At 45.0% G+C, this 26,211-nt stretch overlaps 1 protein-coding gene across 4 annotated transcripts in view; it reads right to left on the minus strand.

Annotated features, from left to right (window-relative positions):
* Positions 1 to 13,292: 13,292 nt before the first annotated feature.
* Positions 13,293 to 26,211, minus strand: part of APLP2 (amyloid beta precursor like protein 2) — a 69,684-nt gene continuing 56,765 nt past the window's right edge. For 2 of the 4 annotated variants that reach the window (XM_034754412.1, XM_034754409.1), the window contains 7 exons: positions 23,629 to 23,728; positions 20,773 to 20,946; positions 20,073 to 20,108; positions 17,246 to 17,328; positions 16,237 to 16,311; positions 15,637 to 15,792; positions 13,293 to 14,828 (listed from right to left, as the gene is read on the minus strand). In XM_034754412.1, the coding sequence (XP_034610303.1) occupies positions 14,727 to 14,828; positions 15,637 to 15,792; positions 16,237 to 16,311; positions 17,246 to 17,328; positions 20,073 to 20,108; positions 20,773 to 20,946; positions 23,629 to 23,728 (726 nt within the window). In that variant the 3' untranslated portion in view covers positions 13,293 to 14,726. The remainder of the gene's footprint in view (positions 14,829 to 15,636; positions 15,793 to 16,236; positions 16,312 to 17,245; positions 17,329 to 20,072; positions 20,109 to 20,772; positions 20,947 to 23,628; positions 23,729 to 26,211) is intronic. The other 2 variants (XM_034754413.1, XM_034754411.1) reach the window with 1 other exon arrangement.

Here is a 26,211-nt window from a genome sequence, read left to right on the forward strand (position 1 = left end):
CTCCACTCCGGTCGGCAGGGAGGGAAGGAAGAGGACTGCCCTGCAGGGCGCTCTGGTTCTCCGCACTGCCGCCCCCACAGGGCGGCCGGAACGGAACAAGAACAACAACAACAACAAAAAAAGGGCTGTGCCGCCCTAGGATTAGGCAGAATGCTGCCTCCAACAATCTGCTCCTGCCTTCCCAGTAGGAGGGAATAGAGTGGCCCTAGGAGCAGCAAGTTTCAACTTCAGTGGCCTCCCCTGTGCCTAGCTGATCTGCTAAAGAGCCAGCCAGTGATGAGGGGTGGATAAAGCAGCCTCAAATTCCCTTCTGCCTCCCTTCCTCCTCCCAGGTGTGGGCTGAAGGCTGGGGGAAGAGTAGGGGGCACAATTTCCTCCTCCCCGCCTGAAAATTGAGTTAAAATGACATCCATGCACTAGCCAGATGAAATACCATGGATCTTCTGTGACCCAAAACCACAATCATCTGTCAAGTTTTAAAATAGTCATTACAGATTGGAATCACCTTTCCTAGAACTGGAACAGACACCGTGACCCTCCCTGGAATGACTCCATTCAAGTTGGTACATTTCATTCAGTGTAATTAAATGACTCATTTTTTAGAAAATTATCTCACCCACTCCAAAAGCCACACAACTTCCCACACTTTGTGCCAAATCCTGAAGTCCTTCCTCATTTTTTCTGAGTTCTTATCCGGGTCAAGTTCCCACTGAAGGAAAATGAAGTTTTGTTGATGTAAAGACTTCAGAATTTGACCCATTATAGTTACAAGAATCACTTCACCCACGAGTGAAACAAATTTGCCTCTGGGCTGAAATAGAGCAGCTGTTACATAGTGCAGAATAGATCCAACCACATGGGCTCTTTTGTTGATATTGTGGGGAGAGGGGTAGTTCTTTCTTTCCCCTCCCCCCCACCAGAAATCAAGGGGGAAATCTCAGAAGAGCACCCCTCAGATAGATCTGATTAATGTAGTTACATCAAACTCAAAGATGCTCTACAGATATGTAAAGTAGCCCCGTCCATGGAGAGTTCCAAATCCCCCCAATCACAGAATGATGACAAGTAAACTTCATTAATTGCAGCCCGAGTTCATTCTTATGTTACTGCTGTTCAGTCTCCTTGATATCTGTGATGTCATAATCCTGCTGAGTTCTCCAGTCTTCCATGGAGTGTGGATGGAAAGACAGGGTAGATGTCACATGCTGAGCTGGGCCTGTAAGAGCAACCTCAGCCAGAGAGGGGCTCCTGGGAGAGCAGAGTCAGTGATCCGTTAAAGAGCCGGAGACCTGGGCCTGGCCTGAGTGTAACCCACCAAACTTGGATTACACCCGTACCCGTAATAATTCCATTTTATTGCAGGGACGGGGAGCAGGTTCAGTCTGTTCTGACAGCGGAACTCCCACCTGTGGAGAACACCACAAATATGCAAATTGGGACAGATGGAGATACCGGTACCCTGAGTTGCTCCGATTTGGAGGAAAGACATCACAGTGTAGTAAAGCTGCTCGGACTAAACAAAAAATTCCTTGCGTTGCTAAGAAGACAATTTGTGGGTTAACTAACACGCCTCATAAATCTAAACATGCTCTTATCATTACAGCAATTCAGCACATATCAGTACAAGAAAAATAGTATACAACATACAGATTTCTTCAGTACTAAAAGGTGCATGGGCCACTAATCCTATGCATTTAAAGCATGCGTTGCTTATTTGGCATTTATGTCCTCACACCCTCCTGAGCTGAGCAAGCAGCAAGCACCCTGTTCTTTGAATAGGCTGGGATCCTTCTCCTGGCAGTTATCTGCTTGCTGCAGGTAGTCAAAGCAGGCCTGCGAACATCAGCCTTCAGGGCGGAGATCTTCACCGCCCCTCCCATACGGCTGTCTCCCTCTGGGGCTGGCGGAACAGGTTGGCACCCCCTTTTTTTAAAATTTGAGAGTGGAATTGGCCATCCGCCCTTGGAGATGCCCTACTGAGCATGTGTGACCCAAAGCAGCCCTACAGTGTAGAGGGTCACAGCCTTAGCTATGAAGGCCCCAGTGACAACTATCATACAGACCAAAAAAAAAAAAAATTATTAGAGAGTGAACAGTGTCGTGAAAATTGGATCCAGATTTCAACTTCCCCACAATTGGAAGGATGTTGAGGCCCACTGATGGAATTCCCTCCTGTTCAGCATGGCCATGGAGAGAAATTGTTGACCTAGGCGAAGGGGGTGTGATATCCATGCTAAGTTTTCTCCATCCTCAAAAACAACTTTTTTTTAAAAAAATCAACAAATACACAAATCAAACTTTGAATGAAAGAAGGTTACAAATGGATCCTCCATTGCATTCTTTTCACTTATAGAATGCTCTTCCCCAGAGATTCTCAAAGAAATAAAAAATTATTAAAGTTAAAGTTATATAGTACACAGGTTAAGAAAAGCATGTCTATATATCCGGGTATAGTGCTTAGATTATCCACAAATACAAAGTTTGTTTTAAAAGCCATAAGAAACATATTGTGCATAATCAGCAATAACCCAAATATAGGTGAATAAATTTAACAATACAGTTTAGGTATTAGCATCCAAGTATTCAGGTACATCCCTTATGAAAAGTTGTACAGTGAGTTGGCTGTAGAAAGCCAATAAAGGAATGAGTGGAAGACTGTCCCTCAGTAATTGAGAATTTAGGGTAGGTTGCCCATTTAGAAAAGTCAATCCCTGGGGAAAGTATTTCAGTTATTTTCCCGACTGCACTTCTCATCGGCACTCCAGCTCCTGCCAATGTCCGGTCATGAGTTATATGTAAAACTAGACTTTCAAAATATATCCTGAATCATCACCCACTGCATCATAGACCTGATCTAACGCACTCCGAAATCAATGGAAAGACTCACGTGATTTTCAGTGGACATTAGCTGTCTGTGCTTATAGATTTGTCTGACAACTTATCCTGTAAAGACCTTGGGGGCAGGGGCATTCTTTTCTCCATGTTTTTCTTGGCACATTCTCCATTCAGAAGCCTGACTCAGTCTCCTAGCTAGTGTTTCCCTGGCAGCATCAACAAATGTTGAGACATTTTCCACCCAAAATCATATCTTTAAGATCTTCGATCGGAACTCTGTCAGGATCACTTACCAATGAGAAAAAGCTAATAAAAGTGTCCAACAAACCACCTGCTGCAGAATTGGGTTGTGCCTCAACACATTTCTAATTATTCCGAAATGCACAGCTTATCTTATTACTAAACAAGCTTCCAAATCTCTTTAGCCAAAGTAGGTCAGAACAAAAATAATTCTTTCCATTAGACTCCTCCTTTTCTGGCATTACATGTGAGGATTAGAGGATCTTCCCAGAGTCTTCCTGCACCCGCATCCGAAGGGACATCTTTAATTGTCTCTGCTGCTGATGCTCACATCTGGAGGAGCAGCAGGAAGGCAACACCTGGGTCTCCACATTGGAGAAAAAGTGCCCAGAGTGGCAAAGGCAGCACTGGTAAATCTCTTCCCATATAAAAGGGACTCTAAGTCCTGGGTTGGTTCTGAAAGCCCTGGAAGGGAATGGGAAGGGCCAGGGAGTTGGCACTAATCGCTAAAGAGGACGTGCTAGAGACTTTCTGAAGAACCAGGTTTGTTTGACAGGACTGTTTGCCCTTAGACTGGATCTGGAGTAAAGGGCCTGGGTGAGGAGATGTCCCTGGGGAAGTCCATTTAATTAGGCCAGTGATTCCTATGCAGAGTCACCTGATTTCAAAATTCACTCTCATGCACATAGCCCTTAGCCAAAGGGTGTGGGGTTTGAGGTCAAGAGGTTCTGGAAGAGGGGGTACATAGAAACATGAGGCTTTAGCTCTACTCCCATGCTTTTCTTCCTAGCATTAACTGCTGCAACGCTGGGTATGCTGGTTATCCATATAAGTACTCAAGAGGAGTTCTCAGAGACTGGGGTGAGGGGGCTGACCACCCCACACATACACCCCATTCACGCACCGGGTGCTTTTCTTGCCATCCAAACAGCGTAGCTGAGGCAGGCAGCCTCTTCCAGCCTTACGTGATGGGCACAGAGACTACCACGGTCTCTCTGGATGGTTTTGATCAGATGTATTTATTGGTTATGCTGCCCAGGCCCCTCCCATCCTTTCCCTTTTGGTGGACAGAAGAAGAATTGAAAGGACAAAAATTGACTTGCCAAAACAATGCTGCCTACAGCAAACTCTGACTTTGGGCCCGTGTTTCCGCCTGGTTAAAAATGGCAACAGAGCAATAAACTGAAGAGAAAACAGCTAACAAGGAGTCCGGTGGCACTTTAAAGACTAACAGATTTATTTGGGCATAAGCTTTCGTGGGTAAAAAACCCACTTCTTCTGATGCAGATAATGATGTTAATCACATTAGAAAATCAGATACTGTCATCTGAGTATTGTCTTCTCCCACAACTGCCCCATAGAGAGCCATAAAGCTATTTATGATTTGTATTACTGTAGCATTTAGGAGCCTCAGTTACGGACCAGGTCCTCATTGTGCTAGGCGCTGTACAAACACAGAACAAAAAGATGGTTCCTTTCTCACCCTAAATGACATGATGGATTTCCTTAGAAGACACCCTACCTGAGTCCTTATCCTTTGCACTGCCACAAGGAATGGGCATGTTTCCATCCAGTGTTTATCTCTCTGCTGATTCTGGTAAGAGTCATGGGAACATCATAAAGGAGAACATTAATTACAGAGCTCACAAGAACATATTCCCATTGTCCTTTCACAATGTCTATCACCCTAGTGATGCTGCCCCGCCTATTCTTAAAGGATTTGTTTTCAAAGGGCAGAATTCAATTCATTCAGGTATTTTCCTTTCTTTTTCTCTGAAGGTTTTATCTGTCAGAAGCCAAACGTTGGAAATCAAGAAATTAATTAAGGCTTCTGAACACTAGACCTGGGTAACATTTTTTTGACTAGATGGTTTTTTGGTCCCTTCTCCCGCCCTCCCCCTCCCAAAAAAACCAACAAAGAAAACAAACAGAGAGCATTTTTGTCAAATTTATCAACTCAAAATGATTTTTTCCCCAAGTTCATTTTGATTAATTTCAAAACGTTTTGATTAACTTGAAACAAACAGAAAACGCTCAAAATTCTGTTCAAAACTACTTGAAACGATTTAGTTGATTCAAAATGAAATGTTTTCAAGTTTTTTGATTTGACAAAAAATAGAAAAAAAACCCTGGTTTTGGTTCAAATTTCCCTGGATTTTTATTTTCCCCTGGATTACCAGGGTCAATCAAAGAAAAATCCATTATTTCCTCAGCGCTACTGTACATGGAGCTATTGAAATGCCTGTTTTTGCCTTTTAGGTCCAGGTTTCCAGTGAGCTGGCTTCGTGATGGGAATTTTTGGAGGCCACGCCCTTCCAGACACTTTCATCCTTATGCTTGGATTCTAGTGGTCTCTGAACTACCCTCTGAAAAGACTGAATAAAAACTGCTGCACAAACAGGTGTTACCAGAGCCTGGAGTTTCTTGAAACCGCTGGCAAACTTATTTTCTCTTGTGTGGGTAAGTTTCTTAAATTCTTGCCTGCTGTCAGTAAGCGAATTCATGTTAATCTAACATAATGTTTATTACCAAAAACATGCTGAGACGAAGCAATATAAAGAAGAGGAGAGGGCACCTGTACATGTATTAGTATTATAGAGGGACAATTAGTACACCGGACCCTCACTAGAACGCGGGATTTGGGATCCATGCGTGGTACCGCGTTAACGCAGGGACCTCGTTAAAATGAATTGCAATTAAAGTAATTAAATTTGGGATCCATGGCTGCAAATGCATTATATGCGAATTTGCGCTATATAGATGCACATTCTAGCGAGGGTCCAGTGTATCTCCATTCTTTAATGTTGCGGTCAAGGTTCCATTAAATGTCTTATTTACATCTTCCCTTATGACGTGCCATAGCAAAAAATGCGTTGGGCCTCAGAGTTCATAATGCCTCTTAGGCTATATGCAAAATTTTGTTTCTGAAAGCATGAAGAAAACTGTTTAAACAGTGTTAGGTATAAAGGTGCTTTAAAATATTGGATTCAAGGTGTCCAGTGTGGTTCTGAATCCCTATATCTTAAAAATGGCTTGTTGTTAACTCTTCAAACTCCCCAAGCATGACCTGCTTAAAAAAATGCCGTACGTTGGGTACTTTAATTCTATTGATATTTTGTGTGTGTGCGTAAAATATAGCATAATATTTTCAAAAGCATCTAACCGACAGGAGCACTGAGTTTCGGCTCCTCAGTGCCCAAGTCATTTCTGAAAATGGGACTTAAGCTGCTAAGTCATTTAGGTGCTGTTGAAAATTTTACCCATAATAATAATAAAATAATAATAATAATATACATTTTCAAAGTGAGTATCCATTGTTGGTGCCTCCATTTTTAGGTGTCCAACCTAAGACACGGCCAAAATTTTCAAAGAGGCCCATCAGTCCATATTTACAGTGTAATTTTCGAAAGCTCCTAAAGTGATTTTTGGAGCACAAATCCCATTGACAGCAAAAAAAAAGTTTCAATGGGATTTGTGTGCACTATAGGAACATGGTCCATATTTGGGCTGAGTGAACTATGGTTTTAAATTGACTTTGGCTATGATCATGAGAAATAGGCCCAAAGCATGTGACCAAAAGAAATGGACTCACGAGAAAGCAGGATTGTGTGTGTTAAACTTTGTAGTGACCCTTTGCAATACCAGTGTTATCTTATTTAAGGTTTGGGAAATAAAAAAACATGGTTAATTGGCAGGGCCGGCGCAACCCATTAGGCGACCTAGGCGGTCGCCTAGGGCGCTACAATTTGGGGGGCGGCGACTGCGGTGGTATTTTGGTGGCGGGACCTTCCGCCGCCTCTGTGGGGGGTGGCATTTCGGGGCGGGACCTTCTGCCGCCTAGGGCGGCAGAAAAGCTGGCGGTGCTCCTGTTAATTGGGCAGCAGATGCAGTAAATTATTGGTTAGAAATGCTTAGTCCAGTAGCCGGAAAAAATATGGCAACGTGAGAAAAGGGGAAAACCTTGAAGACAGCAGAGTGCGGCCCTAAAACTGCTTCAGCTGACTTTAGCTCCAGTCCAATAACAACATCATTTGTTCATTAAAGTGTATAAAAAAAGCAAAGCGTTCTAGGGGTTCTTTGGCAGAGCTTTTCCTTACTCCTCTGGAATCATGCCATGATGGGAAAGTGTCTCCAGACCTGATGCAGTTATGAGTATCTGGCCAATGCTTATAACTGTATTGTTCCTGGGATATATAGTATACGGGTGTATATGCTTATATTGATATTTTGGATGCAACAAACACCAACATTAATAGAAGAATGCTTGTGTGAAAACTGAGTCATGGTAAATCTTAGGTGCATGTTGAGAATAATTTTCCTAAGTCACTCAGGCGGGTCCAAAAATCATCCCATCAAGTGCCTAAATATGGATTCATAAAGATTGGCACCATCCACAGCAAGAAACCTCTTCAGTAGGTGTAGCCTGAGGAAAGTACCAATGCTTTCCTTCCTCCTTTCCAACCCAACCCTGGAAGTGCCTTGAAACACTACCTATGGCATGTATTTGAGCTAATGGATATTAATCCTCCATCATCCAGTCCTGGCATGGAGTTGGCAAGGCTCTGCCCTTAGTTTGCCTCTCTCCCTAGCCATTCTGGGTGAGCGGTTTGTCCCCACTGGCCCCCATTTGCATCTGTACACTGGGAAGGAGCGTACCTGGCTTCCCATGAACACCTGGCAGTATTTGACTATGTACCTCTCCTTCCTATTCCCAGGCGAGGTGGACATGCTCACCTGTTTCCATCTCAAGTAGCCCCCTGGGACTGGATCGCTTTGTATTCTCCCAGGCTATGTTCGTTGAAGGTTAGCAACCCAGTGAATCGCTATGGGGTTTTTACATAGAGGGGAAACATTCAAACCACGTGGCTGCAGGTGCAGTAAAGAATGTGGTGGTGGTGGTGATGCTTTTCTTAGCATGTAGGATGGGTTACCCCTTTCCCTACAATTCAAGTAGAATATCTATAGGGTGGCACCCATCCCTTCTATGATTTGTTCTATCAGACTTGAACATGTGGCATGCTCATTTACCTTCCCTAAGGAGCAGTTTGCACATGCATGCAATGGGGGGGTGGAGGTGGGGACTCAGCTAGACCATTATGGTAGCCCAACCTCCATGCACACTTGGAGACCAGTCCATGATGATTCACCAGCTGAGTGACATTAATATCATTTGAACAATGGGGTTTGAATTTTGACATGGTTCCTGTTCCACTTTCACATCCGTAACTGCTCTGCCCTGCAGCAGCACATCCACTTGCTGTTGATTGTTGCCCTGTGCGACGATGCCCTCAGCCTTCATCTGGAAACGTTCATCCCACACCACCCCCATCCTGCAGCTCTTCAGCACCCATGCTCTCCTCACCCGGGATCCTAGTTCTGGCAGGTCAGTCATTCTGTTCCCATGGCTGTGACCCTGTTGAGCTCTCTGGGGGGGAGATGGAGGACATGACAGGATAAAAGTATATCAAATAATGAATGGTAGATAAGTCCCCTCTTTGTCAGTCAGTCTTCACACTGGGTAATCCCCGTGGCAACAGGAGGCAGGCTGGTCTTAGGAAGAACTCTCCCTGTATTCTCTGCCTCCAGGCTGGGCATGGGGCAGACTGCAGGTTTCCCTTCGGAGAAGCACTTTCACAGGGGCTTTTAAAGATTTGTCTCTGTTTCTTCATTGAGGTCAAGGATTTTCTCCTCAAAATGGCTACACTCACAAAAATATTGATGTTTGGCTCTTGGAGCAGGTTGGAAAGATAGCACCTGCCCTGGCCTCTCCTCTCAGAAATGCCACAGTAAAGGGCATTGCTCCTCCCCCACACACTCGCCTGCCGAGATCCTAGGGCAAAGGCCAAGCTCCCAGCTGGCCTGTGGGCAAAGTCCAGACCCAGAGAAATGAGGCGGCCATGTGGGAGCTCTCCTCACTTAGACCAAGCCAGAATCAGTGATGTAGAACCAGTGGTTGATCAGAACATTCCCAGACATTAGTTCCCTTATTCCCACAACTTGCAGAGCCAGGGCCAAAAGGGTGGGCAGTCCCCCCTGCTCCCAACACTAATCCAGGTGCCCTTTAGGCCGGTGTATGTCATCTTTTTAAGCCTATTGTTCAGTTGAAAAATAGGCACCAATGACGACTCCTCCCTCTGCCCAGTTCCCCAACATTACAAAACCTGGCTCCACTACTCCGCAGAACTTTCAGGACTGTTTCACTGATGTCTCCTGAATCTTGGGGAAGGCAAGATCCTCCCGGACAACCAGGAGGAAGGACTTCCTGCTTCCAGCCACTCCTTCCACAAGCTGTCCTACCTGCAAAGCCTCCGCTGCCCGGAAAGGTACTAGCTCAATCAATTACATAAAAACTAGAGCTGGTCAGAAAATTTCCAATGTTCTCTTCCTCCCCCCCCCCCCCCCCCCCCCCCACAAAAAAAAAAAAAAAAAAAATAAAAAAAAATAGCTCAATCAATTACATAAAAACTAGAGCTGGTCAAAAAATTTCCAATTTTCTCTCCCCCCCCCCCCCCCCACAAAAACAAACAAAAAAACAAAAAAGCCATTTTGTAGGAAAGGGTCAATTGAGATGAATTGTTCGACTTAAGGCTTGAGTTGAAAAATTCAATTGTGAAAAAATTGTGGTTCAAAATGACAAACTAATTATAACAAAAAAAATTTAAAATGGTCAAAGTTTAAACAAAACTTTGATTCAAGCTGAATTTTGGGGATTTTCAGTTGGCAAAAGTTTGACTTTTCATCCTAATTCAGGTCAAGAAAATGGATCTAAAAGTCACAGGATTGGAAAACTAGTAAAAACAAACATCCCCCCCCCCACCATTTCATTCATACATTTCAGAGAACCATATTTCAAGTGCTCAGATACCATGTTCGGTATGGTATAAATTGCCATGGTAAAGTACTTTGACACTCCAATTGCCCTATTAGGTGTAGTCGTTAAAAAAAAGTAGTTATTTCTAAATACCAAATTCTTGATTGTGCTGTGATAGGTGGCTCTTGGATATGTTCTGATTCTGCTATATTTGATTAACAGAGCAAGTTCATGGTGAATGCCATCTTCTACCTTGCTGGGTCTCATGGGTGTTCTACGCTCACTCCTAGCCAAACACCAAGACTGGTGTTCGATAGGACAAAAGTTCTCTTCCATCTGTAGTCCTTGCTCCTACAGTGGGGAGTGTAAAGTTGTTGTTCTGTGTTTTGTGCTGTCTAGTTCTCAAGATGGAGCTTTCACAACTGCCCTGGGGAGATTAGGCCATGGCCTACATTTCCTTAAGAGATCATACTCAGGATAATTTATGCTTGGGTCAGTTGTGGATGGCTTACCAATCATCTTAAAAGAAAAAAAATTAAATATTAGCTTTGACCCTGCACTGAAACCAATCATAAGCAATTTGTTTTGAGTATGACACACCTATAACAGACCTGAATTCAAGTCTGATGCATAATATTTTATAACCTGTTAGAGGTGACACCTAAGCCCTAACTTTGGATCCAGATGTTAACACCCATCATTTGGGGGGGTGTTTCAGATCATTATAGTGAAGGTCCAGCTGTCAAACAAGGCTTGGATGAGGAGCTACAATGTCATTTAAAGTGAAACTCACCATTTAAATGAGTTGTGACAAGCCAACAGAAGGAGTTTTTTTAGGACAGCATCTGCTCTTTTCTACAGACTCTGAATAATTCATCCACAACATGGCACTTCTGGGTGACTAGCCCCTCTTTAAGGCTGTTAGATGAACACTCATATTACCCCATATATTTTAACCTTTACATCATCTCTTCTCCCCTCATCCTGACTCCCACTAAAAGCTATTGAAGCTGGTGTGCTCAGATCTGAGTCCAAGAAAGATTAACTCTTAAAATCCTGTCTTGGAACCAGATGTGGGAATGGCAATGACTCTACAAGCCATTTTAGCATGATGCAGGAGAGGCAGAGTTCATGCATGAGGTCACAATTCAGAGAGGGAAGGGTGAGGGCAGCAACATACAAAACTCCAGGAAAGCTGAGAGCCCTGGAGGCCATTCATTTAAACATATATTGTGGTAGGGAGATGCTTGCAGAACATGCCTGTCATGTTCTTAAAACGGAGAAGGGCTGCTCTGTAGATTTAAAGGCACTTTTACTTTGTTGTTCTTAGCATTCTGAAGACATTTAAAAGGTGCCAAGTCAAAGGTTTGACACCAAGACAGGAGGTTTAATGGTTTGTCGGTCTTTGTATCCCAGAATGAATTAACAGAGTGGATGCTACAGCTCCCTTCACTTCTACACAATAGCCTTCACAACTCTCGTATACAATAGAGCCTGCTGACATGGATTTAAACCAAACATTAGAACTAAGCTCTCCCAGGGTGGAGGTTAGAGCTAGATCATTGTATTCTAAAAATCCACAATTGTATCTACTGCCACTGCTCGCTAGAGGGGTGGGTGGAGGGCTGAGCAGTCAGAATAGCATGGCCAGCTTTCTTTAGAAGACAGTTACCTTTTCTGTAACTGGTGTCCTTCGAGATGTGGTGCTCATGTCTATTTCATATTTGGTGTGTGCGCTTGCACCATGCACTGGTGTCGGAAGTTTTTCCCTTAGCAGTATCTGTAGGGGGACTGGCTCTGGCACCCGCTGGAGTGGTGCTGCTGGCTCCCCCACCCTCAGGTCCTTCTTGCCGGTAACTCTGACAGTGGGGAAGGGAGGCTGAACCCCCATGGATTCCAGGAGTACCATGCTGCCGGCCATTGGCCTGGAGGCCACAGGGTCAGTTGCGGTGCAGATGAGGTCAACGGTATCACTGGTGCTGGGGCCTGTCCTGCTACGGGGGACTCCTGATCAGCACCGGAGTCGTAAGCAGAACGGACACTGCAGTGACCATGACCGGCTGGCCCAGCGGCCCTCCTCCTCACAGTGCTGGCCGCTGTGCCTCGACACCAACCTGTCCAATCAGGATGAGTTTCTCCTGCGGGACCCTGGGGATCTTCAGCGTTTGGCCAATCTGCGGCAGTAGACCGGCGATCTATGCCTCACACACTGCTTGACCTGTACTGACCAGTCATCAGTAAAATCTCCCCGATCAAGGGGATTTGTGTCTCAGCGACGGGTGCCAGCGGGCAGGTGACTGGTGACCCTGTTCCACTGATTGGACACATGACTGGTGCCGAGGCATTGGAGACATGACCTCTTGGGCTGCTTGGCCAGGGCCAGGGAAATCAGTGCCAGCTCGTGGACTGCACCAGCAGGGCGTTCTGTACTGATGCTGCGCTGCTCAGGGCCAAGTCAGACCTCTGCTCTAGTGCTGGAGTCAGCGCAGACTCCATCGGGAGTGCCCAGAGAGGGATGTCTCTCCTTTTTCATTCTGGGTTTGAGCAACTTACAGATGCTACACTTGTAGCTTGTGTGTCCTTCTAGCCACCTTAAACAGCTAACGGCAGTCTAGGGACACGGCATGAGTCCCATCCGGGACCAACTAACACTAAGGGTAAATACTAAACTATTTTACAAAGAAATGTTCATGAGACAAACTGAACTAAGCGAAAGCTATCCAAAGCAGCAGAAGTTCCAGCACCAGTGGCAAGAAGGAACTGAGGGTGGGGAGGAGCTGGTGGCGCCCCTTATTCTGTGCCATGCGGGCGCCACTCGCTAGGGCACCAGAGCCAGTCCCCTACAGATGCTACTAAGGAAAAAAACTTCCAGCACCAGTGCATGTGGCAAGCACACTAACCAAACATGGAATGGACACGAGCAAGCACTCGAAGAAGAAGAGTAGTTCTGACACTTCTGAGGGAGCATGCCAGCATGAGCCTGTACCCAGGGAATGAATTTGGCATTTCAGAACTAGCTAACTTGGAATGCATTTTGGAAACCAATCTGAACATGAACAGCAGCCATGGCTCAGACATTGGAGCAGTTGGTTTGTTAGACAGCTGCAGCCTGAAGATAGACAGCTAGAGAGTAGTCTTCACTGTTGGTTTACATCGCTTTTGTCCCCTTCCCTCCACAAAGGTTAGCAGGGGCCAAGTGTGCGGTGGATGCTCTTTGTGGTGGAGGGGCAGGGGGAGAATACTTCCCCCTCAATAGCAGTGAGCAGCAGTCCTTTCCTTCAAGGACTAACTATGACCTGGAGCTGTAGGTGTGCAAAAAAAGGGAAAAACTCCCCTGGGCTTTGACAAGGGCAAGGAGGGAAAAGACAAAAGAACCTGAATGCCCATGAATAAAGAAAGGAATTGATCTGGAAGTTAAAGTGTTTATTGATGTGTTTAAACTTTGTACATTCCCCACAGACCACATTAAGGAGTTTGCAGGTTAAGTTAAATCTGTGCATAGTGGGAAGAGACATGGAAGGGGGGGGGAAAAGGAAAACAAAGTCACAGGAAAATAGAAAAAATACACCACAGGTTACCAGAACCTCCAGATTTAAAAAAAGCCATGAGCATTAACATCAACTATACAAGCATTACAAAGACATGATGGTGAATGGAACAACACCCCACTGCTCTCCTCATGGTCTATGCATCCAGTTTTTTGTAAAATAGACAGTATCCATTTCCTCTCTCTTCCCCCCACCCACCCCTAACTTAAAGTAAAATCCCACGTTATTCAGCTCCCCAGATGCTTGATTATTGCAAAGCTTGGGCATTCTCTGAGCATGCACACAACTCCAGAACAGCCCAGCCTCATCAGAAAGAGATGCAGAGCTCCAAAACCTCAATTTAGAGACTACTTACCATGTGGTAGGGGGGGGAAGGTGGACTGGAGAAAGTTACAAAGTAGTAGCAACAGGGCACTGCTAATGCCAGATGGGCACTGAAGGTTAGAGGATCAGAAGGAGGGATTTAAATTCAATATCAAAGACTTCCAACTGTACAGCAAGACTGAATTCAGAAGATAAGGGGAATGTGCAGACTCCAGAACAACCATGTTCTAACATTCCACTAGAATGGCTATAAACAAAGATGCTAGAAGCCTTTTAACTCCTTGCCTCCAGGGAGTCTAGATTCCTAGAAACCACACCGCTATGCCGCAGAAGTGCACAGATCACTGGCAGGCAGCAGGGGATTTTTATAAAGCTGTTCGTTAACAATCTTTTTGAATTGCACCCTTAGTTATGTTCTCACAGCTCCTAACCCTATTTAATCTCTTTGCAACTTCTGGCAAAATTCACTTTAAAAAAAAAAGGGAATACTGCTTTATATATAAAAGCCAAAATGACCAAAGAGCCACAAGTGTCTCCTTTATACAATGTGGCTGGTACAAATGACCTTCAATATACAAGTGGTCTATCGGAAATAAAAATCAACATTTCCCATTTATATATATATAGTGCTTGTATCAGACGACAAAAACAGAACCGGGGATTTCAGATTAATTTTTTAAAAAAGAAAAACTACATCTCAGTCAAATATCTGCAATAGATCCATTTTTCCCATTTAAGAAGATTTATATATCATATATTGTTATATTATCATTTCTTCACCCATTTAAAAGAATGGAAATTGCAACTCTACAGTAGTAATTATAGTCTTAATGATCCAGGAGTTCTGAATGTAAGATGAAGTCCTCTTGAAGCAACTGTTGGTCAGCAGTCGATCCAAAACGCTGGACCATTTTGGCCCTCCCTGCCCTGCCCCTTTGCTGGTCAGGGCTGCTGCATTTTCAGATCCTTTAAATCTGCATCTGCTCCAGGTATTTGTAAGTTGGGTTCTCATAGCCATGGTTCTGCATCTTGTTCAGATGCCGCTCCTCTGGGGTAAGCATTGGGTCAACCTTAAAGAGACCAGACAGTTACCAAAGTCAATGGAGTCCCCACAGCAATTGGCAGGTCTAACTTCTTTGCAACTATGGCTGTTGGGAAGGTGCTAGAACTATAGGTAGCAAGATGTAACAAATGCCATCAGCCACGGGAAGCAGCTTGTTTATTATTCCCTGACAAGTGGTGCGGTAGCTGAAAAACTCAGTTTTCGTTGTTTCAGAACCAGCTGCCTAGCTATCAAAGCCTTCTCTTGCCTGTCCTCTGCTCCGGACTGAGCACTGGACAGAGAAGGATGTTTCTTTAGGTCACTTAAACAGCATGTTACAAATATGACCCTCATGCCCATGTGAGACAGATCCGAATTTTACATGCTGGGGACAGAGGTAAAGCAGCCCATCTGCCGCCACGCTAAGTCACCATTACGGCTAGGATAAAACCAAGTTGCTGCTGCTGCTTCCCAGTTCCATGCACTGTAACAGTTGCTACATTGTGTGGAGGGTGAATTACTATAGATCAGACCTGTTTAGTCCCTGGCTCAAGATTTAGACTTGAAAGCTCATTTAATGCCAAATCCCATCTTCAGCCAGACAAGAACACTGAGTTGAATTCTTGGTGATGAGCGAATACAACTGTTAAGTGTAAGAGTTTACCCAACATGACACTAATGAAAAAGATACCTGCAGGCTAAGACATAAGCCACAACCCTGTAGGTGCGGAGATGCTTAAATCAGAGGCTATTGCCCACAGGGGTGTGAGCATCACAAGCGAACGCAATGCTAACAGTTCCCCTGCTCAGTTAGCAGAGCAGAAGCAGTGTCTCACCTCCACAATCCCATGGCTGATGCTCCCGTACTGCCTCTTCCTGAGCATCACCAAGCTGATGACTATGACTGTGGCTATGGCAACTGCAATCACCAAGAGACCGATGAGGGCGCTGCTGCTCAAACTGAAGTCCTCACGAAGGGAACTCTCATTATCCTGCAGAGAAAGAGGAGGGGGTGGGAAAGGAGAGACTTAAATGCCACCCTAGGAAGTAGCCACCAATAAGGTCTTAAACCATCTGTGATATGGAGACATGAGTGATTATGCTTGGCAGCCTGAATATTTAACATCTCCCTGCCTGGTAAAAAGGGAATCTAACTCAAACGGTTTCCCACAAGATGCTGACCCACGCTGCTTATGGGTCCCACAAGGCATTTTTAAACAAGTCAGTGTCATCCTCTTTATTGGTAGCTACTTAGAACTGTAGTTCTAGGGAATAAATCAGAGCAATGCCACTCCCTGCAAGGTGTCAGCAGGGTTCCGCCATTCCCAAAACTTTAGCGACGTCTCAGAGTAAGTGGAGACACAAACACCAGACGTTGAAATTGATTTTGGGATTCGCTAACGGCTATTCCCTTTTTTGGGTGGCCACATACATACCGGCTCATCCACCAGTCCATCGACTCGCTCTGCATTGAAAATCATTTCCTTCACATCAAGGGTTTCATCAATTACCTGAAAACAGTCACGAAGGCATTTTATACAAGGAGCCAGGAACAACAGGCACAGGATCGCACGGTTGGAGAAGAGACCTTTTCTGCACAATGCAGCAGAGTGCTTCTGCTGGGTCAACAGCCACTCAACTCTGCTATCCCCACCATCTTCTCACCCTCTCATAAGAAGGGGATAGCCAGCAGCCATTTATAGTCACTGTGCTGGTGCCACAACATGCAGGAATAGTTACCTGAGGCCAAGCTGAGAATATCTCAAGGACCTTTGTTCAACTGCAGGCATTTGCTTTGGGCACATCAGCTGTGTTACATAAATCTATCCTCCTGGCTTTAAAATGAATTTAGAAGTCAAACCCCAGTGTTGATTTTACCCAGGTGGCTGCAACTAGAATTCAACTCATTCATTCCACTGAAGATGGAACCAATCCTACCGGTAAACAGTGTATCTACTGTGTCACTGTAACTGTCTTTCAGTTTTAATGTACAGCAAAGCCTGTTAAACCACTGAAAAAGGTCACCAAAACCATCAGCTGTTTAGTAGATGTGGTCTTATAGCAGAGGTGGAGCAGAACAGCATTCAGTACATTTGATGTGGTCTTAAGACAGGCGGCTGCCTAACAAAGGTGGGTCTTCAGCAGGTTTCATTGTCTATCAAAGAGATCTGGTTTCTATCTAGGGAAGCCATTTCTAAACCAGACACTTCAAGTCATTCTACAACTGGGGATCTGGATCTCCCCCCTTCCCTTGTCCTCCCACACTTGCAACACTAAACAGTATTAGGAAACTATGTTAGTCAGAAAACCGCAACTCCCCTGCACCATATGGATAATGAATACACTGACATTACGTGAGCAGGAAAAAGGCATGGAAATAAGCCACTAATGTTAATTAGTCTCCAAGTCAGATTGTGCTTTAGAAAATACAGGCAGAGGGCTTACCACATTCTCATCCACTTTGTTCTTGCTGTTAATCACTTTCTCTTCAGCCCCGATCAGTCCATCCAGATCAGCTATGCCAGAACCTACGCCAAAAATGTTAAGTATTACGTTAGATGTAGGCAGACGTCACTCAGACCTTAGTGGCAACTAGGAAAGATTGCCTACTCTCCGCAGGGCTGTTGCTGCTAGTGAGATTCAGAGCACAGGCTGCCAATTACTAGCCCTTCTTCATGCTATGTTTCGGGGGGGGGGGGAGGGGGAGCAGCTCGTGCTAAGCTACAGTGAAACGATTTGGGGGTTTCCTGGTTGATGACGACAAATGTGGTGGGTGTGACTGGAGCGGGGAGGATGCACAAAAAGGTGTTGGAGTGTAAAACCACAACTATTCTGCTATAAAAAAACCTGTTATGGCAACAAAGAAAGGGAGCGGAGGAGAACATCGCTGACCATCATGACTCCAGGAAGGCAGAACACACTCTCCTCTCCATGAACAGTGCACAGGGAGCACTTTACACAACAGCATGGTCAGCACCATCTCTGTCAAGATCAAGCACATCAGCAAGTGCCTCAGGAACAGGAGTCGCAAGGTCACCCAGCACAGCTCTGTAACGAGCTGTTGTCCCGTCACTGGCACAGGCCCAAAAGCGATCAATCCCAGAGAAAGGGAGGAGAAAAGGATAAGCTAAGTCCTTGTATCAGAATATCACTCATCCATGACTGGGCTGAAATCTAGTGTGGGCTGCAAAGGAGGAGAACATCAATTAACAACAGGCTGCTCTGCATAAACAGTTTGATCTGGAGCTTTTATAAATAGATCAGATCAACAACAGAAAAGGCTGATGCAACACAACCTAGGTCTAAGCTAACAACCTGGGAGATGGCGAGCATCAAATATCAGGGCATGCCAAACAAGTGTCCTTCACAACACCTATGACAAAGCAAAGGGGACAATGGGGCTGCAAGCCAAACTCAGCTGAGCCTCCAGTTTCAGAGAGAGGCATGTGGGGAAAATATTACATACAGCACTTAATACTTCTAATTAGCTGAACGCACCTCTCTGCAATTGCTGAGCTTGCAGCCTGGCTAATGCATTATATTCGCTGCTGGAGTTGTTGCAAGTTCTCCGAGGGGGAGGAAAGGAGAGTTGGCTCCAGGGCAAGCGTTCACCGTGACAGCTTTTATTGCCTGAAAATGCCAAGGAAACTAATGCCTCACTCCAGCAAGGAGCGGCTGGGGTTTTATTGCATCCCTTTCCCCAGATGCTTCTTTGGAGACATTCAGATTCTGGGCACAGCGACAGTCGCCTGTCACTTCCCAGGGCTGCACACGTGGGTCACGTTGCTGTGAAAGTCAATGGTTTAGAGTTTCTGGAGAGACTAACCACAAGTCTTTCTAGAGAAGCATCTGGTCAACCCTGGCCTGTGGCTGCTCTGCCCAATTCTAAGGAGCCAACATAGCAGACCCTAAGCTGGGAATTCAGGTGCTGTTGCCATTTGGTATAGTGCTGTGCCCTGTTAAATAGCCCCACCTTCTTAGAGCTCAGAGATGCAGCTGGTTAGATTATATACATCCCTGGGAAACAGCAGCTTTTTATGGAATATCCTGAAAGAGGGAGAATGTAGGCCCTGATCCTCTGGCACTGAAGTCAGGGGGAGCTTTGCTATTTACTTAAACGGGAAAAGATTGGCCTGTTCTTCGCTTCTTGAAATCCATGTGAAAGTACCATGTCCACAGTCAGCTGCCAATTGTTCCAGACCACGAATGGAGCTCACTTCGGTTGCAGTTAAATAAATATTCAAAAATGAACCGAGTTGCAAGCCATCCAGCCTTTGGACTACAACAGTAACTTGTGTGTTTACTAAAAACAATTAAAAAAAAAAAAAGTTCTCCCCTGTGGAAATTTTGCAGCAAATTTAGAATCAAAAGCAAGTTGAAGCAAACGGGATCACTTCCAGCATGCTACATGAGCACAATTAAATGGCAAAGGTCTTCATACACAAACTTTACTACAAGACTTGCCTTCTCCTAGAGAAAACACACACAGACTAGTAGACAAGCCACGTCGGATTCTATAGTATTTAACAAATTAAAGCAATTGGTTTAGTGTCAGTTCTCCACCTCCCTTACAGCCCAGTCAATCCCCCTTCAGCCAGAGTCCTTTGCTACACAAATTAAGCAAGAGCTAGCAATGTTGGTACACCTATAAGCAGAAATAGATGAACAGTGAGAACTGTTCAAAGAAATTCTAGATGTTAAAAACGGAAGATGCAAAGGATACTATAAAGCAGAGTGGATGAATGAATCATTTGCCTGCATGGTACTGGGTCCCACTAGATACATGCCCTGTTGGGTATTGTTTGAGTGCCAGAGTGATTCCTCACCCTCTCTCCAGAGTTGCTCACTCCTGTCTTAGTGCTGTCACCAGATAGGAGGGACACTACAGAACACGAAACAGAGTCTGTATTTGGATTTACCTTCCGTGCAGTCAAATTTCTTTGACCCAGTGCTAAACATTTGTCAAAATAAGATGGTGTAAACTGCTACACAATTCCCATGGGCACTGCTAAACCTAAATTGCTTTGGGGGGGCAAAGTAACTAATTATGCATTCCTAGAATCCCTGCGATAGGCTGGCAAAAGGTCACTGATGCAGTCAAACTAACCTGTTTCTTTAGCAAAACAGGGCATGGCTAAGTCAGCCCTGGTCATCTACACAGAGAGAAGGAAGGTGAGAAGAAGGTGAGATGGTGAAACTAAAAATGAAGCTACCAAACACTGTAAAGGTAGGGGAGTGATGGGAGACACTGAGGGAGCAGCTTAGAACCAACCTTTTTTCATTGGATGGTACAAATCCGGCTGAGGATCTAGCAGGAGGGAAAACAAAAACAAAAATAGCAGAAAAAGGAGATTAAGAGAGAAAGGAAAAAAGGCTTGTGCGTGATTTCTGACGGACCCTGGATAAAGCTTTTATTTTACAGCTTTGTTATAGCTTAGTCTGTTCAAGCATTTTAAAAAGATATTAAAAAATGCCACACAAATGCCAGCTGTCAACACCCTTTGATTAAAAAGAATCCCCCATAGCTCTGCAGCAGTTTTTGGCAACACAGTTCAATGTTACACTGGAGCATTTTGGTTAGAGAAAGAATTCCAGAATCAAGCAAAAAAGCAAATTAGTACACCCTGCAAAGGGAAATTAATAGAACCTCGGAAATGGCCAACAGCATCGGAATGAAGGACAAACTAAAATGGCTATTAGGGATTGCAGATTACTAGCTGCACTGGCGCTGTCCCAAACCAGCAGAGCATCTGATGAGATGGACAGCTTAGGACCCTATTTAGGTTTTACATCATACAGGCAGCTTTGACAGTAGTGCTCTCATGCGTAATTCTGCATTTCTGGGGCAATTGCTTCAGCCCTGAAGGTTCACAGGGGGATAGAGCACATTGTATTGCATGGGCTCTGATGTCAGTTTAAGCTGAACGTGTTCAGGTTCCCTAAAACCAATGCACACTTTTGGCTCTACGTACCTTCATTTCCAGGCAAGGCTGGGAAGGTCTTCACCTGGAATGGACGGAAGGGTTTCCCCTCCTGGAGGGGTATCTCTTCGCTTTCCTCAGAGCTGACTCGGACATCCACCTGGGACTCTGAGATGGAGGATGTGAACTGGTCCATGTCAGCACGCTGCTCCTGAAGCAGTTCATCTGTAAGGGTCAACAAGCAGCCAGGGAGAGGAGTAAGAGGAGGAAGAAACTGTTTCCTATACTGCATGCAGTTGCTAGAACTCCTCATTGGTTCCGAGAACAACAATTTTTGCTCCTCTCAGAATTCAGTGGTGCTAGCTGGTAGTCTTTTATAGGGACTGTGACACACAGAGACCCTAGTTTGCAGAGGCTGCAGCATGAATGTCTGCAATGGGAAACTAAGTTGAACCAACCTGAATACTTCCTAGCCTCTCTCAAAGAATGTTTGAATCATCTTCTGTATGGCCAGGGTTTTAGAAAGGCAATAGCTTCCTCTTTGCCCTATAGAAAACTCCTGCTATTTTGGTAATGTGCTGTGTAGCAGCAGCATGCAGCTGGTCCTTAAGGAAGCTACAATGCACCAGAACTAGGATTATAACTCAGCCAGCTAATGTTTGTTCTTTAGACCATGCCAATTTGTGTCCCCTTGTTTCAACACCTTGCATTGCTTAAGATTAGAATTCTCCCACAAGGTCTACCTAGATTTTCATATTGGTACCCATCAGTGTAGTAGCCGAGTGCTTATGGAAGAGTGGTAGACTTTGAATAAAAGAGATCGAGTACAGATAGACTGAGTCAGCTGGGGGAAAAGGAGGGGTGCATGATCCTTTAAATGTAGTTACGGGGCAGTGAGGGAAGCTGGTTTTCCTGTGGGTTGTCAGACTTAAGACTTGTGTCAACTCTGAAGGAGGATCACCATCCTGAGCTATCAACACTGGCTAGAGGCAGTGGCACAAGCTGAACCAAGAGACGTTTGAGCTAAGGAGTGTAGGGTGGGGGTAAATGAGACAGAGTCTGACACTCAGATATAGGGCAGGGATCTGCTTGTACTCACTGATCTCCTTTTTACCCAGGGGCAGGGAAGAAAGGAGACTTGAGAGTTATTGCAAAATTTTTGTAGACTTTTATAGCCTCACAGTTTAAAGCCAAAAGGGACCTTTACAACAGCTGGTCTCCTATATAGCATAAGACAGAATTTTTACCATTCAATGCCTGCATCAGCCAGATCACTTGTGGTTGAACTAGAGAATAGACTCAGAACTGGAAGGGACCTCGAGAGGTCATCTAGTCCAGTCCCCTGCACTCATGGCAGGGCTAAGTATTATCTAGACCATCCCTGACAGGTGTTTGTCCAACCTGCTCTTAAAAATCGCAGATGGAGATTCCACAATCTCCCTAGGCAAGTTATTCCAGTGCTTAACCACCCTGACAGTTAGGAAGTTTTTCCTAATGTCCAACTTAAACCACCCTTGCTACAATTTAAGCCCATTGCTTTTTGTCCTATCTTCAGAGGTTAAGATCAACTGCTCTCCCTCCCCCTTGTAACAACCTTTTATGTACTTGAACTATTATGTCCCCTCTCGGTCTTCTTCTCCAGACTAAACAAACCCAAATTTTTTCCATCTTTCCTCATAGGTCATGTTTTCTAGACCTTTAATCATTTTTGTTGCTCTTCTCTGGACTTCCTCCAATTTGTCCACATCTTTCCTGAAAATGTGGTGCCCAGAACGGGACACAATACTCCAGTTGAGGCCTAATCAGCGTGGAGTAGAGCGGAAGAATTACTTCGTGTGTCTTGCTTACAATACTCCTGCTAATACATCCCTGAATGATGTTTGCTTTTTTTGCAACAGCGTTACACTGTTGATTCGTATTTAGCTTGTGGATCCACTATGACCCCCAGATCCCTTTCCGCAGTACTCCTTCCTAGGCAGTCACTTCCCAGTTTATATGTGTGCAACTGATTGTTCCTTCCTAAGTGCAGTACTTTGCATTTGTCCTTATTGAATTTCAGACCATTTCTCCAGTTTGTCCAGATCATTTTGAATTTTAATTCTAACCTCCAAAGCACTTGCCACTCCACCCAGCTTGGTATAGTCCACCAACTTTAGAAGGGTACTCTCTATGCCATTATCTAAATCATTGATGCAGATATTGAACAGAACTGGACCCAGAACCTATCCCTGCAGGACCCAACACATTATGCCCTTCCAGCATTTGTGAACAGCTCTCTGGGAATGATTTTCCAACCAGTTATGCACCCACCTTATAGTAGCTCCATCTAGGTTGTATTTCCCTAGTTTATGAGAAGGTCATGCGAGACAGTATCAAAAGCCTTACTAAAGTCAAGATATACCACATCTACTGCTTCCCCCCCAACCACAAGGCTTTTTACCCTGTCAAAGAAAGCTATCAGGTTGGTTTGACATGATTTGTTCCTGACAAATCCATGCTGACTGTTACTTATCACCTTATTATCTTCTAGATGTTTGCAAATTGATTGATTAATTATTTCCTCCATTATCTTTCCAGGTACAGAAGTTAAACTGACTGGTCTGTAATCCCCTGGGTTATCCTTATTTTCCTTTTTATAGATGGGCACTATATTTGCCCCTTTTCCAGTCTTCTGGAATGTCTCCCGTCTTCCATGACTTTTCAAAGATAGTTGCTAATGACTCAGGTATCTCCTCAGTCAGCTCCTTGAGTATTCTAGGAGGCACTTCATCAGGCCCTGGTGATTTGAATCTCTTAGACAATGATCTTTCTGGGGCACACTTTGCCCTAAGAAATGTGGGCTTGCTATTGTGGGGCGGGGGGGAGGGCTGTCCTAATGTATCAACACCAGCATAGAGAGATACTAACCGATCTCATCCTGGATTTCTTCAGCCACATACGGTACCTTGTAGAGCAGAGATAAGCTTTGATTCATCCTCTCCTCAATCACGTGGAGGTGTGTCATCACCTGACAACACAAAAGGGCCAATTTAAGAGCCATTGAAGGTAATACATCTGTAGTATCATTATCTTACAGAAACAGTACCACACCGGATTTGCCCTAAGAGATCAGACTGAGTCCATCGGTCTATCAAGTCAGATATCCCAACTGTGGCACTGGCTTATACCATGCTTCAGAGGAAGGCAGCCTCCACATAAAGCAACAAACAAGCCATATGCACATTGCTGTAGGAAGTGGGATTCCTCCCTGGCCTCTGCTGCAATCAGTTTTTCCCCAGAAGCATACCAATTGATGCTTCTGATATACATTAACTATGGTCAATATTAAATATTGTTTCTTATAACTGCAGACAATAAGTTAATTGAAAACCCTGCCTCTCTCTGGCAGTGGAGACCTCTAAGTGTGCTAAGGTGTACAGGGAAGAGCCTCTGTTCCAACAGACTGCACCTGAGTGCAGACCCAAAGGATGGCGAGAACGTTTGCAAGCCAAACAAAAAGCATGGTTTTGGCAATACAATACTGAGTCTACACACAGCTTCTGGGTAGAACAGGGTCTTGATCATGCTGCTGCTTTACAAGTCATGAAACTGCCATGGTTTAAACTTTCTTCTAGTGGAATTCTGAGCTCCCCTCATCACCCACATAGTAGATCGATCTATTAGTAAGTGTAAGTTCAGAGACAGCACATGTTACTCAATAAGCCCAATTTTCAAACAAGGACATGGGGCATTTTATGCACTTCTCAACCCAATACACAGGCCTATATGCAGCAGTTCACTGCCATCATTTGAAAATTGGGTCACATTGTACATAGCCTCAATTCATCCCATTAGCTCATGTTAAATTTAACAGTAACTCCAAACTTCACCTACAGAGGGTGATACATGATCAGGGATCATGTGGACTAGAGAAACCATTAATATGGACTGCCAAATGTTGAAGAAAATTAATGAGTTGAATGGACCTGCTTTTATAGTCAGAAGTGAATCTGACCTTTAAAAACCAGGATGAAAGCAATTTAATTTTACATGTGGCCACCTGTCAATCAAGCAAATCGACTGAGAAGCTTAAAGTGCATTGAAAAGCAAAGCGAATTGAAATTGAACTGTACCACCCACATTCCTCACATGTCAATTTGTTGACACTGAAGCCTTCAGAATGAATTAAGGGCTGTTTAGGTCTTTGCTTAAGCTTACAGTTCACATACTCCACTGTGGGGCTTTGGCAGCACAAGAACAAAGGAGTCAGGGGGCGTGTATTTGATATACTGGGCTGTCTCCGACAAGGGTACTAGATATTCTTCATTAGGAGACAGCTCCCAGTCCCTGAGTATTTATTTTAGAACCCTGTCTAATGTGTGTAAATCAGGGGTGGGCAAACTTTTGGCCCGAGGGCCACATTGGGGTTGCAAAACTGCACGGCTGTGCCTCCCCAAACAGCCTGGCCCCTGCCCCCAACCCAACCAAGCCCCCGCTCCTTGTCCTGACACCCCCCCCACCTCCCCCCAAGAATCCCACGCCTATCCAATTGCCCCGGCTCCCCATCCCCTAACCACCACCACCCATCCAACCACCCCCTGCTCCCTGCCCCCTGACTGCCCCCCCAAACCCGCTGCCCCTTATCAACCCCCCCCCCCCCCACATCGCCTTATCATGCTGCTCAGAGCGGCAGGAGCTCTCAGCCGCATGGCCGGCTGGAGCCAGCCACACCGCTAAGAGTGCAGGTGGTGCATCGTGCTGAAGCTGTGGGGGGGGTGGGGGGGGAGAGAGAGAAGAAACACAGCAAGGGAGAGGCTGGGGACTAGCCTCCCCAGCTGGGAGCTCAGGGGCCAGGCAGGATGGGCCCACAGGCCGGAGTTTGCCCACCTCTGGTTTAAATCAACAGAGAGGGAACAGCTTGAGGCAGAAAGATCTAAAGACAAAAGTTCAGGCTGATTTGAATTGCTGGTGATGGACTCTGAAGTTAATGAAACCAGATAAGGGATAAGCCCCAGTCCTAGTCTCACTCCCAAAGCCCACGCTTCTCTCTGAAATGTTGCCTTGCATTATTACAAATAAAACCTCAGGTTACTATTAGAGACACTAATGAAAGATACTGGTTTCTTTATTTTGTGCCTTTGACAGCGTACTGCGTAGTCAGTATCGCCGTCTCCCCAATGCAGCCTGTTCCCTTTCGTTTGTGTGGGCGTTTCACACAGCATCAGAGGAACAGCAGCATGGTCCAGTGGCTAGGGCACAGGACTGGGGCTCATGAGGCCTGGGTTCCATTTTCAGTTCCATCCTGAACCTCTGGCACATCAGTTTCTCTCTCTGTGCCTGTTTCTCCTCCCCCACCTTGTCTCGTCTAAGCATATGTAAACTTTTTGGAGCAGGGACAGTCTTTTACTATATGCATGTACAGGAACTAGCACAATACGGTTCTGATCTTGGTTGGGCCTTCAGCATTACTCTAACAAATTTTTGAATGTAAAACCACAGAAGTTACTAAGG

Source organism: Trachemys scripta, chromosome 21, assembly GCF_013100865.1.
Source record: "Trachemys scripta elegans isolate TJP31775 chromosome 21, CAS_Tse_1.0, whole genome shotgun sequence".
NCBI lineage: Eukaryota > Metazoa > Chordata > Testudines > Emydidae > Trachemys > Trachemys scripta.